Genomic DNA, 13612 nt, shown 5'->3' on the forward strand with positions numbered 1-13612 from the left:
CTTTTATTTCCATCAACTCATATCCTGTTTCACATATTAGATCTTTTCACTGAGTTACCTATGTCCCTAACATTCTTTTCTATGTTGCTTATTTTTTGTCACCACTTCAGTTTGGCTATTTTTTATTGACTTCTCTTTTGCTGAGTTAAACATATTTATTCTGCTATTGTTAAAGACATCTGTGGAGTTTTTCATTTTAAATATCCTTTTAGAATTTCATTTGATTACTTTGTAATATGTTCATTTCTGTGGTAAAATTCTACCTTGTCATCTACTTTATTCAGATTTTTCTCTTTCTTTGGTCATGTCTATCTGGGTCATATATGGTTCTAGTTTCTTTTATTCTTGGTGTTTAGTCATGTGGCTCTGTCTTTTGTGTTGCCTCTTAATTTTATGTTGAGTACTAGACAATTGTGTATAAAATTTATAGACTCTAGAAAATATCTTCTTCTAAATTGGTATTGTTCCAGTCAAGGACTATGTTAAATTGCAACTGATTTATTCAACCTGTTGTTCACCTGGCTTTCTAGGTAAGTTTACAACTAACAGCCTACTTTTTATCTATAGGCCCTATTCCCTGGTGGCTTCTGGAATGTCGTGAGATGTCTCTGCTCTACTTTTCAGAAGCTTTCTGTTTAGGCTTTAAGCTTCCCTTTCTGTGTAGCCTCAGTAGTTGGCACTTGTCCTAATGAAAAAATCAACTGTATAACCCCCAAAGTGAAGCCTCCCAAAGTCTCTACCAAATGCTCTTTTGACCTCTTTGTTTTTCCTGTAATTTCTTCTAGACTTTTCACTAGGTTTTGCATGGAACTCACAGCTTTTCCCTTGCTGAGAATTGGCATGCCCCAGAGTGAAAATGACTGCAGAAGGCTGGTTACTTTTCTGAAGTTTTTTCCTCTCCTCAGCAATTTTCTGTTGCCCTCAGGCAAATGATTATTATCTTTTTATCTGGCTTTTCTAGTTGGCTAGTAGAAGTGAGAGCTCTTGTTTGTTGTCGCTACTCCATTTCCCCTGGAAGTGGAAACATCATCTATTTCTCAACTTCAATTTGACAAAAGTGAAATCCTCACTTTTTTTTCATTTGCGTGTTTATGTTTCTGTTGATTTATAAGAGCATTTTACAAGTTTTCCTAATTTTTTTTAGTTTTTATTTCTTAATCTTATTTTTAAGATAGAAAAATTGTTAAGTTTTTGTTACCAAATCTGTCAGCCTTGTACTTTGTTGTATTTTTCAGTTATGGTTAGAAAGACCTTTTGTACCGCAGATTATGTATTTATTTTTTCTACTAATTTTGTATTTTTTATGTTTAAAAATTTTAAGTTTATCTGGAATCAGTGTTGGCATATTGTTTTAATGCATCTGTATAACCATTTGTCTTGCTCATTTATTGTTAAGGATGTATGCATGTTATAGAATTGTTTTGCCCAACTCATGATCATTTTTCTTCCCTCGCCTTTCTTCCAAGAAATGGATTTCAGTGGGATTTTGGTTGGCACTGCAGGAGACTTATGAATTAATTTTGGGAGAGTTGTACTTTTGCATTATTTTAGTTTTCTTATAGAAAGCTATGTCTCTCCGTTCATTTTTATGTCCTACTAAATGACTTTTTTTTCATTTTCTGCATATATTATGCAATCTGTTCATTTTATATAAAATTAATTTTCTATTTTGATTGATCTGATAATTCTTAATCTTCCTAACTGACTCCTTTGTGTGTGTGTGTGTGTGTGTGTGTGTGTCTGTCTGTCTGTATGCGTACATATGCATCACATGACATGCTATGCATACCTTTGTCTTATTGCCTACCCTGTTATATTGAATTTACCAGTTTGTTTCTGTGCCTCCCCGTCCTAGACTATAGGTACTCGGTTGACTGGGGTTATGCATTCACATTCATAAGTTTATAACTATACATACCATATAGCATCTTTCTCTCCTTTCTTTGCTAGCTTTTTAACTTAGCCATAAGCTATAGGGTCACTGAGATTTTTTGTGCTTGGGCTGAGCTAGGAGGTTTTCTAAACATTTTATAATTTAACATGAACAATAATCTTGTTTCCTGATTTTATAAATGAGGATATTAAGTCTTGATGAAGTGAAATAACTTGTCTAAAGCCTCTGAAACTCATGACATGGTGGGGATTTGAACTTGAATGTGTCTGACTCAAGAGTCCAGGAATCACACAACTCTGATTTTTGAAGATCTAGTATAACTCAAAAAGACACTCTTAGTTTTTAATATCTTGAATCTTTTTCTGCTAATATGGTAAGCATTATATTTTAAACCTAGCAAACAAAGTAGAATATATCAAAAGAACTTCAGATCTAGATATTACAACTTTTGTTAACATGTATATTCATATGTTTCCGTATTCAGAATACTGTATAAAGCTTAGTACTTTTCTTTAGGTTACATTCTGCTGATGAGGCTTCTAGAGAAGATGAATACATTCTTGTTGGAAATGATTTTTTTAAATATGTTGTCATTGATTAAGAATCAGACAAAATGAGCTCTAGTTTTTGGTTTGTTCCTAATTTTCTGTCTAATCTTGACTGTGTCATTTCCCTCTCTTTACAAAGGGATTAATTATATAATTTACATTTTTGAAGAATTGAAAAGCAGTTTTTAAGGAATTAAAATAATCAAAATGAAATTGCTCTGATAAAACTATAAAGCCCCATATTAGTAGATTTACAAGTGTTTTTTACAAGTGTTAAATTCTACTAGTGGGATTCTTCTGCACTGATTATTCATCAACTATTTATTGAACATTATTCTGTGTTAGGTACCTATGGTAAGCATATGAAGTTACAGTTGTTTTTCATATAGCCTTCCGATGTTTGCCCTGCTGGTTTTAAAGTGCACTTAAGAACTTGAAAATATATATATTTTTTATCTTCCTTTCACAGTCATAAAATTATGTATGTTGCTTTTAAAATGCTTCCTCAAATCTTGTTTTGCTTACTTCATGCGGTGAGGTCATAAGATGAATTCCTTAGTATATATTGCAAGATTTTTTCTGTTCTAATGTTTCAGTATATAAGTTTTCTTTCACAACTGTAATATACATGAAATGTAAATAGCTTATTGTGCAACTGAGCTTCCTGAGGAGAGAAGCTCTGTGGGGATATTGGCATTGCTGAAGGGATAGTTCTTCACATGTGAATTTGGAAATAAGGGAATCTCCACGGGAAACTTCAGCTGTCACAAAGATTTTTATATGGTTGGCCTGTGAGTGAAGTAGTTAAGAAGATGGGTATGGGGGTAAAATTGCATTCTAAGCCCTATTGTGGCACTTTTTAGCTGGGCCAGTCTTGGCAACATTCCTATTCTTGTTGAACCTCAGTTTCCTTATCTGTCCAGTGAGAAGGATGAAAGGTTGTGCCTCACAGGTTACCCATGCAGGCCTGAGGACCAGCCTAGGTTGCACTATGAATGATAATTCCAAGGTCCCTCTGACCAAGGGACATGTTTCTTCCGCTTTGTCCTGCATCCAGTCCTGGAAGGAAGCATGTGTGGTCCTAGTATGTTGTTCACATTTTACTGGGCACTGATTAGATTTACCTCAAGAGAAAACTCAGTATTCCATAGTTTTCTTTTTTAACATGGTATGAATTACTTTTATGAAAGGGGTAAAGGAATTTTTAGTATACTCAGCCTCAGTAGAATCTTTAAGGACAGACACGTTTACACTTGGATTCAGTTCTTCCATAAGGTGATTCCCAGTTCGATATGAGCATACAGATGTTCTTTCATTTTTCTCCATTCCTTTTTCTCACAGCCAAAGTAGATGATGATCTTCTGCCCTCTAATTTGATTGGCAGGTAACATATGAGTGCTTTTTCTTCATGAGGTAAAAGTTATTCCTTGTATATACAGAACTGAGATAATTGCTCATAACCCTGATTTGTGGGGGCCCAATGTCACAATGAGAACTAGGAGGCTGGATGTGACTTGGTGACAGATGATGTGTAAGAAGCTAATGCTGATGTGGTGGAAATTGGAGAAGAAAAAAAAAGCACTGAGCTTCCAGCTAAAATTGAAATTAACCCTCCCCATTCTGAAGATATAAACATAATTATTTTGTTAAGTGAATCAATTATTGTTAATTTTTAGTAAGTGAGTATGATATTATGACACTGAAACCTGTTGGTTTCATTCACAGCTAAAGGACTTGAAAGTACTCATGTTTGAGAATATTGGCAGTATAACAAATGTTTGACTACCAAATGTGATAACAATGAAAATTAAGTTAATTTATGATGGTGTATTTATTTCCAAAGGTGATATCTATATATGATCATCCTTTCTCTACACTCTACTTAAAATATACATAGATAGGAGTTTGTGCCTTAGATAAATTTGTACTGTGATACACATAAAAAACATGCTGTGAATCTCTAATTATGTTAAAAATTATTTTCTTAGTGCAGCATTATACTCATTATATACTCTACACATTTAGTTTTTGAATAGATTCCTGGCATGATAATTACATAATCATTCAGTACAGTAGAAACACCATTATGGTCAAATACTAATTAGCTACCAAAATGAAACAAAATAGAACCTAGTTCACAGCTTATTATAAAAAGTGATTTAATATGATGCAAAACCAAATATATGGTTAATATTTTTGTTTGTATTAAGTATGAGTACTTTTTTTCATAGTAAAGAATTAGTGTTCTGGATGCTTATTATCGAATTTATTTCTTGGGCACCCATTATATTTTATTATCACAGCTCTGTGTAGTGGAGCTGTGACCAGCTCTGTGTAGTGGAACATCCAAAGAACATGCCGGTAGGGATTCTAGGCTTAGTGTGCCTGGGTATGCCTCAGGGCTTTGGCAAAATTAGGAGATTGGCCTAAGTTTTCAGGCCACCTTTTTCTCAAGTTCTTTAAATACTAGCTCTGTAAGCTTCCAGAACATGGCTTTCAGTAGTAAATCACTCATTTCTGGGGTTCTGGTTTGAACATCTTTGGTGCAGAGAATGAGTGATCCAACATTGTTTTTATTCCCCAGTATACCTTAGAAATATAGGACAGTACCATTGGTAATAATGAATCCTGGCAGTTGGGGTTCACCAGGTGTGTTTGTGAATGGAGAACAGTCAGGTGAAACATAAGCTCTGGTAGGAGGGCTGTGGGAGGCCCCAAATAGGTTGACAAATCTCTCAGGTAAGTCTGTTGAGAATACCTCTCAAGAGGGCATCACCCTCACTCTCCTTGAGAATTGCTCCTGTGGGTAAAATGGGATTTTATCTAAGTACTAGGAGGATTCAGTGCTCTTTTTAAATATGTTTATGACTATATGGCTTCATTTGTTCATCTCTTGTATACATATGGAATCTCAATGAATATAAGCAATAAAATAGGCATAATAGGAATTAGAGACATTCTTAATGTCATTATCACCTTGGTATCTCAGAATGTTGCTTTAACATAAATACTTCTGATGAAAAATTCATAAGTCTAGTGTCATACGAATTTTGTGTTATATCCTCTTTCTTTTCCTTCATTTTTCCTGTTGTCGTCCTTCCTTTTAGTTTTGGCCTTTGTAGATATTCATTTTATTTCTTAATGAACACTTTGTAATGCAGTTGAAAGCAAAAATATATGGGACACATGCAGGATGGAAGAATACCAGTAAGCTTGGATCTGCCATCTGTAACTACAAAGTGTTGGGGGAAGGTGGTTGGTATTCAACGATTCAGTGTGTTCCTGCAGTTACAACATTGTATAGGAAAACAAAGATATTTCAGATCGTGAAAATACACACTAGTAAATCAGTGAGTTATATTATTAGTCAACCATCCTCTTTGAAATTCTCTTTGATTTATTTGAAGACAATATGATGCAAATTGATTATTAATTGTAAATCATAAACCTTGCAGAGGATGCAGATTTCATGAAGTCTGCGATGTGATGGTCTAGAACATTTCTACTCACAGGCAAAGCCATGAAACAATGAGAATCTGGCAGAGTTCTGCTAGTAAGAAAATCAAGGATGTTGGGTGCCTCAACTGAGAATTATTTGAAAATCAGAACTGGGACAGGACTTTAGGAAAAATAAAGTCCTTAAATTTTTTTTTCAAATATAGTTTATTAATAAAACCATCATGTAAAACTTAAATGTTATGTGAAGGATGTCATAATGTGCTGGTATGAAATATTGGAAAAATTGTGCCCCAAATGTCAGGTCATTTATGTTCTGCTCATACTGAAAGTTGCACATAGTTGCTAATATTGCCTAAACTTATTTTAACAGTTTGCATTTTCCTTTTTCTACCTCAATCCCATTTTTTTTTCACTATTACTTACTATAAAAATTTGGGGCCCTGTTATAAGTAGATTCAATTCAAGTGACCTTTTTTTAGAATCAACGTACTTGAATAATAAAGGCCATTGTATATAAAATATATGTGTGAATTATATGATTCTCCATATATAGCCATACATTTTTGTTGTGCCTTAGTGCTCTAAAATGAATATCAGATTTTTAACTGGAACTAATTATGACTAAATTGCAAACATTGTGAATTTTTTTATTTGGTAAGATTAGGTAGGGATCAGGGTATTAGTTGTATGGAGCTGATTCTTTTAGACAGATGAATAAAACCGTATTTATATAGGCCTTTTTCTGGGACACAGAAAAGCTTTTTAACAAATCTATTAATGTCTTCCATCTGTAAAGCATTTATTCTTTAGAAAGGTCTTCTGAATCATTATTTAGTTACCCTTTGTACTGTGTGATATTTGTTGTTATGAAATTGCCTGTTCTCTGAAAGTTCTGTGAAAGTAGTGGTGTGCACTACACCTGCTACTCCCAGCTACTCAGGAGGCTGAGGTGGAAGGATCACTTGAACCCAGGAGATTGAGACTGCAGTGAGCTATAATCTCGCCACTGCACTCCAGCCTGGATGACAGAATGAGACCCCATCTCAAAAATATGTATGTATATGAAAGAAGTAAAAATAGTTTGAGATCCCAATAATGAAGCAGCTGTTTTTGCAGGTACCTTGTGGTCTATAATCCTTTAGAACAAGACCGAATCTCGGTGGTCTCAGTCTATGTGAGTTCCCCCAAAGTGCAAGTGTTCTCTGCTTCAGGAAAACCTGTGGAAGTTCAAGTCAGTGCAGTTTGGGATACAGCAAATACTATTTCAGAAACAGCCTATGAGGTATGTTGTAGCCGTAGAACTTAAGGAGGCATTGTAAAACAAACCTAGCAAGTATATAATTTATGTATGTACAGTAGCCCCCATTTAGCCATCATTGGTGTATGTGAAGTGATGAAAGTTGTAAATACCAGAGAGTTTAACTGGTTGGTTAAATGACACTAAAGGAAAAAAGATCCTGTGTTCCCTAAAATGTTAATTTCTTTGTTAGTATATATATTGTATCTTATTATATGTTGTTTGTATGTTGTATATCTTTGTAAGATGTATACTGTTTATTCTAAGGTAATGCAGTAATTATTACTCATAAAATTTTGAATATCTTGGTCTAACTGAATTTAATGATAGTTATGCATATTGAAAGTGAGATAAATACCACCTTTAATAACTTTTGATAGTTTCAGTTTTTCATTGCAAAGGTGACATAATAGACCATGGAAGAGAAATGCCCTAAAATAATTAAGATGCTGCTTTTTTGAGATGTGATTATGGAAAATCTGTGCTCAAGTTATAATTTTTTTGTGCTAAAGTTTCTTATAAGAAATAAGCAATATTAAACTGATCACTGTACCACTAGAAAAGTTAAACTTCTAAAATGTGGAATGTAATTTAAACTGTACTTCTGGAAATACAGCCATAAACTAGGAACTCTTAAGAACTGCTTCTGCTCGGCAGAAGCTATTGCTAGCTACTCTTAAATATGCGTAGTCTTTTAGATAGAAAGGTAAAATATAATATAAATTTTGGTCAGATTTTATAGGAAGCTCTCCATCTAGAAAATGGAGCAATAGCTCCTGGAAAGCAGGGGTCATGTCTTACACTGTGTGCATCCCCCCATGCTCTTCAGAGTCTGCTGAACCTTGAACATTTGATGGCTAGTGCTGACTGAACTAACGTGTTTAATATCTTTATTAATCATTTTTATATAGTAAGATGTCAGTATTGCAAAAAATGTTAATAATTAGGAAACGGCATTGTTGCAAAGCCCTTAAATTCATGGAAAATTTCCTTCTCTAGGCATTTTAGAGTACAGTCAAATGATTGAGGATGATCATATGGGTTTACATATTGGATAAAAACATTAATGCTTTGATAGGCCTACCAACTTTAGGTTATTAGGTTCTCTAGATAAACTGAGATGTGCATGTCTTAACATAACTTATCAAAGCATTTATAGAATATTATTATACAGTTATCCCTTAGTATCTGTAGAAGACTGTCCCAGCACACCTGGGGATAACAAAATCTATGGATGCTCAAGTTCTTTATATAAAATGACGTAGTACAGACAGTCCCTGACTTACAATGGCTCAACCTAAGATTTTTCAATTTTATGAAAGTGTGAAAGTCATGTGCATTCAGAGCAAGGGTACTTCAAGTACCCATACAACTGTTCTGTTTTTCACTTCCAGTACAGTATACAATAAATTACATAAGCTATTTATATTTAGCATAAAATATGATTTGTGCTAGGTGATTCTGCCCAACTGTAGGCTAGCGTAAGTGCTCTGAATATGTGTAAGCTAGACTAGGCTAAGCTATTTTGGATAGGTTAGGTGTATTAAATACCTTTTTGACTTACGATATTTTCAAATTCTGATTGGACATAACCCCATCATAAGTTGAGGAGCATCGGCATTTCCATATAACCTACACACATCCTCTTGTATATTTAAATCATCTCTAAATTACTTATAACATCTGATACAATGTAAATGCTGTGTAAATAGTTATTATACTATAGTTTTTATTTGTATTTTTATTGTTTGCTTTTTTTTTTTCCAAATGTTTTTGATCTATAGTTGGTTGAAACTGTGGACATGGAACCTATGGATATGGAGGGCCAACTGGCTTCTTTTTAAAAAAAATATGGTAGTTTGTTGGTTTTACCAAAAATATAAATGGTTTGCCTCTCAGTAGATAACATTTCTCTTTAATAAATTCTCTTCCCTATCTTTTAAAGATCTCTTTTCTAGCACATATACCACCATTGGGACTGAAAGTGTATAAGATTTTGGAATCAGCAAGTTCAAATTCACATTTAGCTAATTATGTCTTGTATAACAATAAAGTAGAAGATAGAGGAATTTTCACCATAAAGAATGTGATAAATATTGAAGAAGCTATAACAGTAGAGAACTCCTTTGTTTTACTTCGGTTTGATCAAACTGGACTTATGAAGGTATGTTCTGAATAGTTCTAAAATTCATGGAATGCTTATCATTTTTGCTACAATGTGTGTAGATTAATTAGGCAAAAGAGGAAAAAAGTCTTAAGTAGAGCTGTACCAAATACTCTTGAGTAAAAGGATGCATGACAAGCTGTTTGCACCTTCATTGACCCCTTGGTGTTCATATGTATGGTCTGTGGGTGGTGCTACTGCATGGGCAGTGTGTCACTGGTCTACAAGATAAGCATAGAAACTGTGTTTTTTAAATTTGTCATACACGTGGAACCAGATGCAATATGCTTAACATCTTAGTGGTGAGTTGCTTAATTTTTTTTTTTTATCTTTAGCAAATGATGACTAAAGAAGATGGTAAACACCACGAAGTAAACGTTCAATTTTCATGGTATGGAACCACGATTAAAAGAGACAAAAGTGGTGCCTACCTCTTCTTACCTGATGGTAATGCTAAGGTAGGTGGTACTGATGAGATGACAAATGGAATAAACACTTATTGAAAGAATATTGAGGAAAAAGATAAGTAAGTGTCATTATTTTATCATCTGTTGACGTATTAGGGATAGATGAACCTTTAGTTTCAATATTGTCTATCACCTTATTGATACTTAGCAATTTGTAGTCAAAAATTAGATAAATGGTTGGGCACAGAGGCTCACGCCTGTAATTCCAGCACTTTAGGAAGCCAAGGAGGGTGGATTGCCTGAGCTCAGGAGTTCAAGACCAGGCTGGACAACATGGCGAAACCGCTTCTCTACAAAAAAAAATACAAAAATTAGCCAGGCATGGTGGCCCACACCTGTAGTCCTAGCTACTCAGGAAGGCTGAGGTGGGAGGATGGCTTGAGCCTGTGAGGCAGAGGTTACAGTGAGCCAAGATCATGCCACCGCACTCCAGCCTGGGTTGATAGAGCCAGACTCTGTTAGATAAATAATTTCTCAGAGTTGAAATTTGTTAAGATGCTACAGTGAACAATGTTCAAATAGGATAAACAGTGAACATGAGAAGAAACTAGATTTTACTTACAGTTAGGGTGCTATTGTGGTGTTTTTTACATGTATGCATTTTATACAGGTACAAAACCTCTAGCCATATAAGAAAAACAGATTGTCCACTGGACAATTTTTTTCCTGAACTTTCAGCCCTTTAAAAAACAATTTTTTTCTCACTCTTGACTATAAAGGTAGTAATATGCAAACTCTGACACATTTTGAAAATGCCAAAAACTAAAGAAAACATTAAAATTTACTAACTAGTACACAATCCCATGAAAACCATTGCCAACTTTTAGATGTATTTCTTGTCTTTTATTATATGCATATTCTTTCCTCCCCATTCTCAAGTCTTGACTTATTGCATGTACATATTTTGTTTTTCATTTGTCACTGCTCACAATCTGATGGTATGTTTTTACAAAATGCAACTTTAATATACACTGTTGTGTTTAAGATGTTGCATATGTTCTTTTTCTCCTATTTCTTCACTACTGTAACATTGTGATATACTTTCTTTGTAGCATTCTTTTTATGCAATTCTGATTATTTCCTGATAATAACTTTCTAGAAGAGTCATTTTGATTTTGTATCAGTGTCTGAAGTCTTTTAAGGCCTTTTGCTTTATACTGCTTATCTCCCCTCTAGAAAGACTAGGTAAATGTTTAATCCCACCAGCATTTTTTGAAAGTAACTCTAAAATCCCACCCCAGGCACTGAGAATTAGCCATATTAAAACCTTTGCGTGTAATAATAAGTTAATAGAAAAATAGTTTCTGTTAAGATTTTTGTAATTACTAGTGAAGTTGAACTTTTTTGTGCCTTCATTTATCTTTCATATTTCTTTTGTGATTTTCATATCCTGTTCTTTGACTATTTTTTCTATTGTGGTATGTCCTGATGATCCCTGATTACTCTTTTTATGTGGTAAAATTAATCCTTTTTCCCATATGTTGTAAATTGTTTCTTACTGTGTCATTTAGTTTGTTAATTATTTTATTAAGAAATATTTCTCTTTTAAATTTGTTTTAATTTTTTTTGTAGTAATTTTTTTTTTTCTTTAAAGTTTTTTCCTTTGCTTCTATACCTTTATAGGTTTTCTCCACCTCAAGATTAGTGAAATAGTCTCCTAATGATTGTCTTGTTAGATAGGGACCTATCTCCTGAAAAAGTTGCTTTTGCTCTGCAGTTTATGAACTCTGCTAACTAAAATCAAATGTTGGATTTTAAGGGATTCTGTAGGCTACAGTAAGGACTCTAGGTGTTTTTTGGCTGTTTGGGTTTTTTATTTTTTATTTTTTTGTCAATGAGGAATTAAAGACAAACTATAGCTTATACAAGGCATTCCAGGATGGGCAGTGAATCCCAATTATGAGCTGTTTCAGTGTTTTCTCATTTACCAGCTTTTGTCATTGGATATTTTATTTTGATTGACTATATTTATACTTAAAAATGTAGTTGTGCTATAGCGTATTAGGCATAAATGTTAATAACTAATTTATTTAAAACTATCTTTAAATCTAATGTCAGATAGAAAGATAAAACAATTGTCATTTTTACAGAGAGAAAATAAGAAACATCAGGGAAAGAGGCAATCTAATGCATCAGAAAAAGGCAAGAGCCCAGAACTCACCATCCTAGGTTCTCATCCCCGCTTCTCACTTTCTAGCTATTTGGTAATTAGGTCCAAGAACTTTGTAAATCATTAAGAATTTTATTAACTGCAGAAAATTTTCCGTAGCGAAAGAGGTGAATTTGGAAGAAAATTACACCATTCTGAAAATCTTTTTTCTCTTCTTATTTTTTTAAATTTGTTTTACTTTTTTGATTTTTTTCTAAAAATCTTATACTATTTAAGTAGTTCATATTGCAAGCCTTTTTATGCTGTTGTTAGGTATCTAATACTTTTAAAATGTAATTACTCATGAATGTTTTAAATTTGTTTCCATGTCACATAAGTTACCTGCTTTATTACCGTATTTTTTTTAATTTAAATAAAAACTAAACTAGTGGTTTCCAAGTAGTTTTTTTTAAGTTTGTAAATTTACTTTATATTCAGCTAGTTCTTTCAAGTAAAAGGACAGAATGTTTTATAGTTTAGTGAACCAAGCTATGATTAAAGTATGTTTCTGAATCCTGCTTTCAGTTTGGTTAGATGACTGCCTATAGTCATCCTTGCCACCTGTCCCAAACCCTGAACATTAGGGGGCTGGGACCATGGTTATAATAAATATTTGCCTGGGAAAATGTCACTTCTGTAGAATAATGGCTGTTTCCAATAGGTAACTATATGGACAAATAGAAGGGTTTTAGTTAGAAATTTGTATAGTGCTTTCTAGAACAATTAAGCTGTAAACATTTTTATTTCCTATTTTCAGCATTTTTAAACAATAAAAAACATGTTCAGTTTTTATCATATGCACATTCTGCTACCGGTTTACACTTAAAATTGCAAATATCAAGTGATAAAAGTTTTAAAAGTTTGGAAGCCAAAATACTTTTCTCAAATATATTATTTTGTTCTCAGCCTTATGTTTATACAACACCACCCTTTGTCAGAGTGACCCATGGAAGGATTTATTCGGAAGTGACTTCCTTTTTTGACCATGTTACTCACAGAGTCCGACTATACCATATACGGGGTAAGAAAATAGAAATGCAGTTATGAAACATATGTATACTGGTTTTTGAATTCTTGCTTTTCTTATACCATTCTTAATAAATTAACAGTTGGTTTTTTGGAGATGACGTTTTTCTAAACTTGACATCATATTTTTAATATGATTTAAAATATGAAACTTACCCTTTGATAATAAAAACTGATATAACATTTCAATCCCTACATATACACGTTCCTCTGTATATCTTCTCTTCACCGTTGCCATATTGGTCTTAGTCATGAGCTCATTAACTGGAAACTTTATTTCTAACACCTGAAAACAATATAGTTTTGTTTGATTTTTATGAAATGGAAATGATATTAAATATGACTTTCAGTTAGTAGACCACACACATATATGGGGCCTGCTTCCTTAAATATTGCCTGTGTCACTGGAATGTAACTTTAAGAGAAAAATATTCTAAACTAGTTCTGTTTGCTTACAGTTCTCTACCCTGTAGAATATAAAATCTAGAAATTGTTTATTGTTTTTAGAACAGTGTTGAGCAGCATCTTTATGAATTCTGCTAACTAATAAAAAAAATTTAAAAAAAAAAGAATGTGTTTCATGCCACTGTATTCCAACCTGGGCCACA

At 33.4% G+C, this 13612-nt stretch overlaps 1 protein-coding gene across 1 annotated transcript in view; it reads left to right on the top strand.

The window, feature by feature from the left end:
- MAN2A1 (mannosidase alpha class 2A member 1) overlaps window positions 1-13612 on the top strand; it is a 173934-nt gene that overhangs the window by 114670 nt on the left and 45652 nt on the right. The window contains exons 13-16 of the mRNA XM_012473931.2: window positions 7018-7183; window positions 9144-9362; window positions 9698-9820; window positions 12885-12999. Coding sequence (XP_012329354.2) covers window positions 7018-7183; window positions 9144-9362; window positions 9698-9820; window positions 12885-12999 — 623 coding nt within the window. The remainder of the gene's footprint in view (window positions 1-7017; window positions 7184-9143; window positions 9363-9697; window positions 9821-12884; window positions 13000-13612) is intronic.

The sequence above is a fragment of the Aotus nancymaae genome, unplaced genomic scaffold, assembly GCF_030222135.1.
Source record: "Aotus nancymaae isolate 86718 unplaced genomic scaffold, 86718_ANA_hifiasm-v0.15.2.pri h1tg000014l, whole genome shotgun sequence".
NCBI lineage: Eukaryota > Metazoa > Chordata > Mammalia > Primates > Aotidae > Aotus > Aotus nancymaae.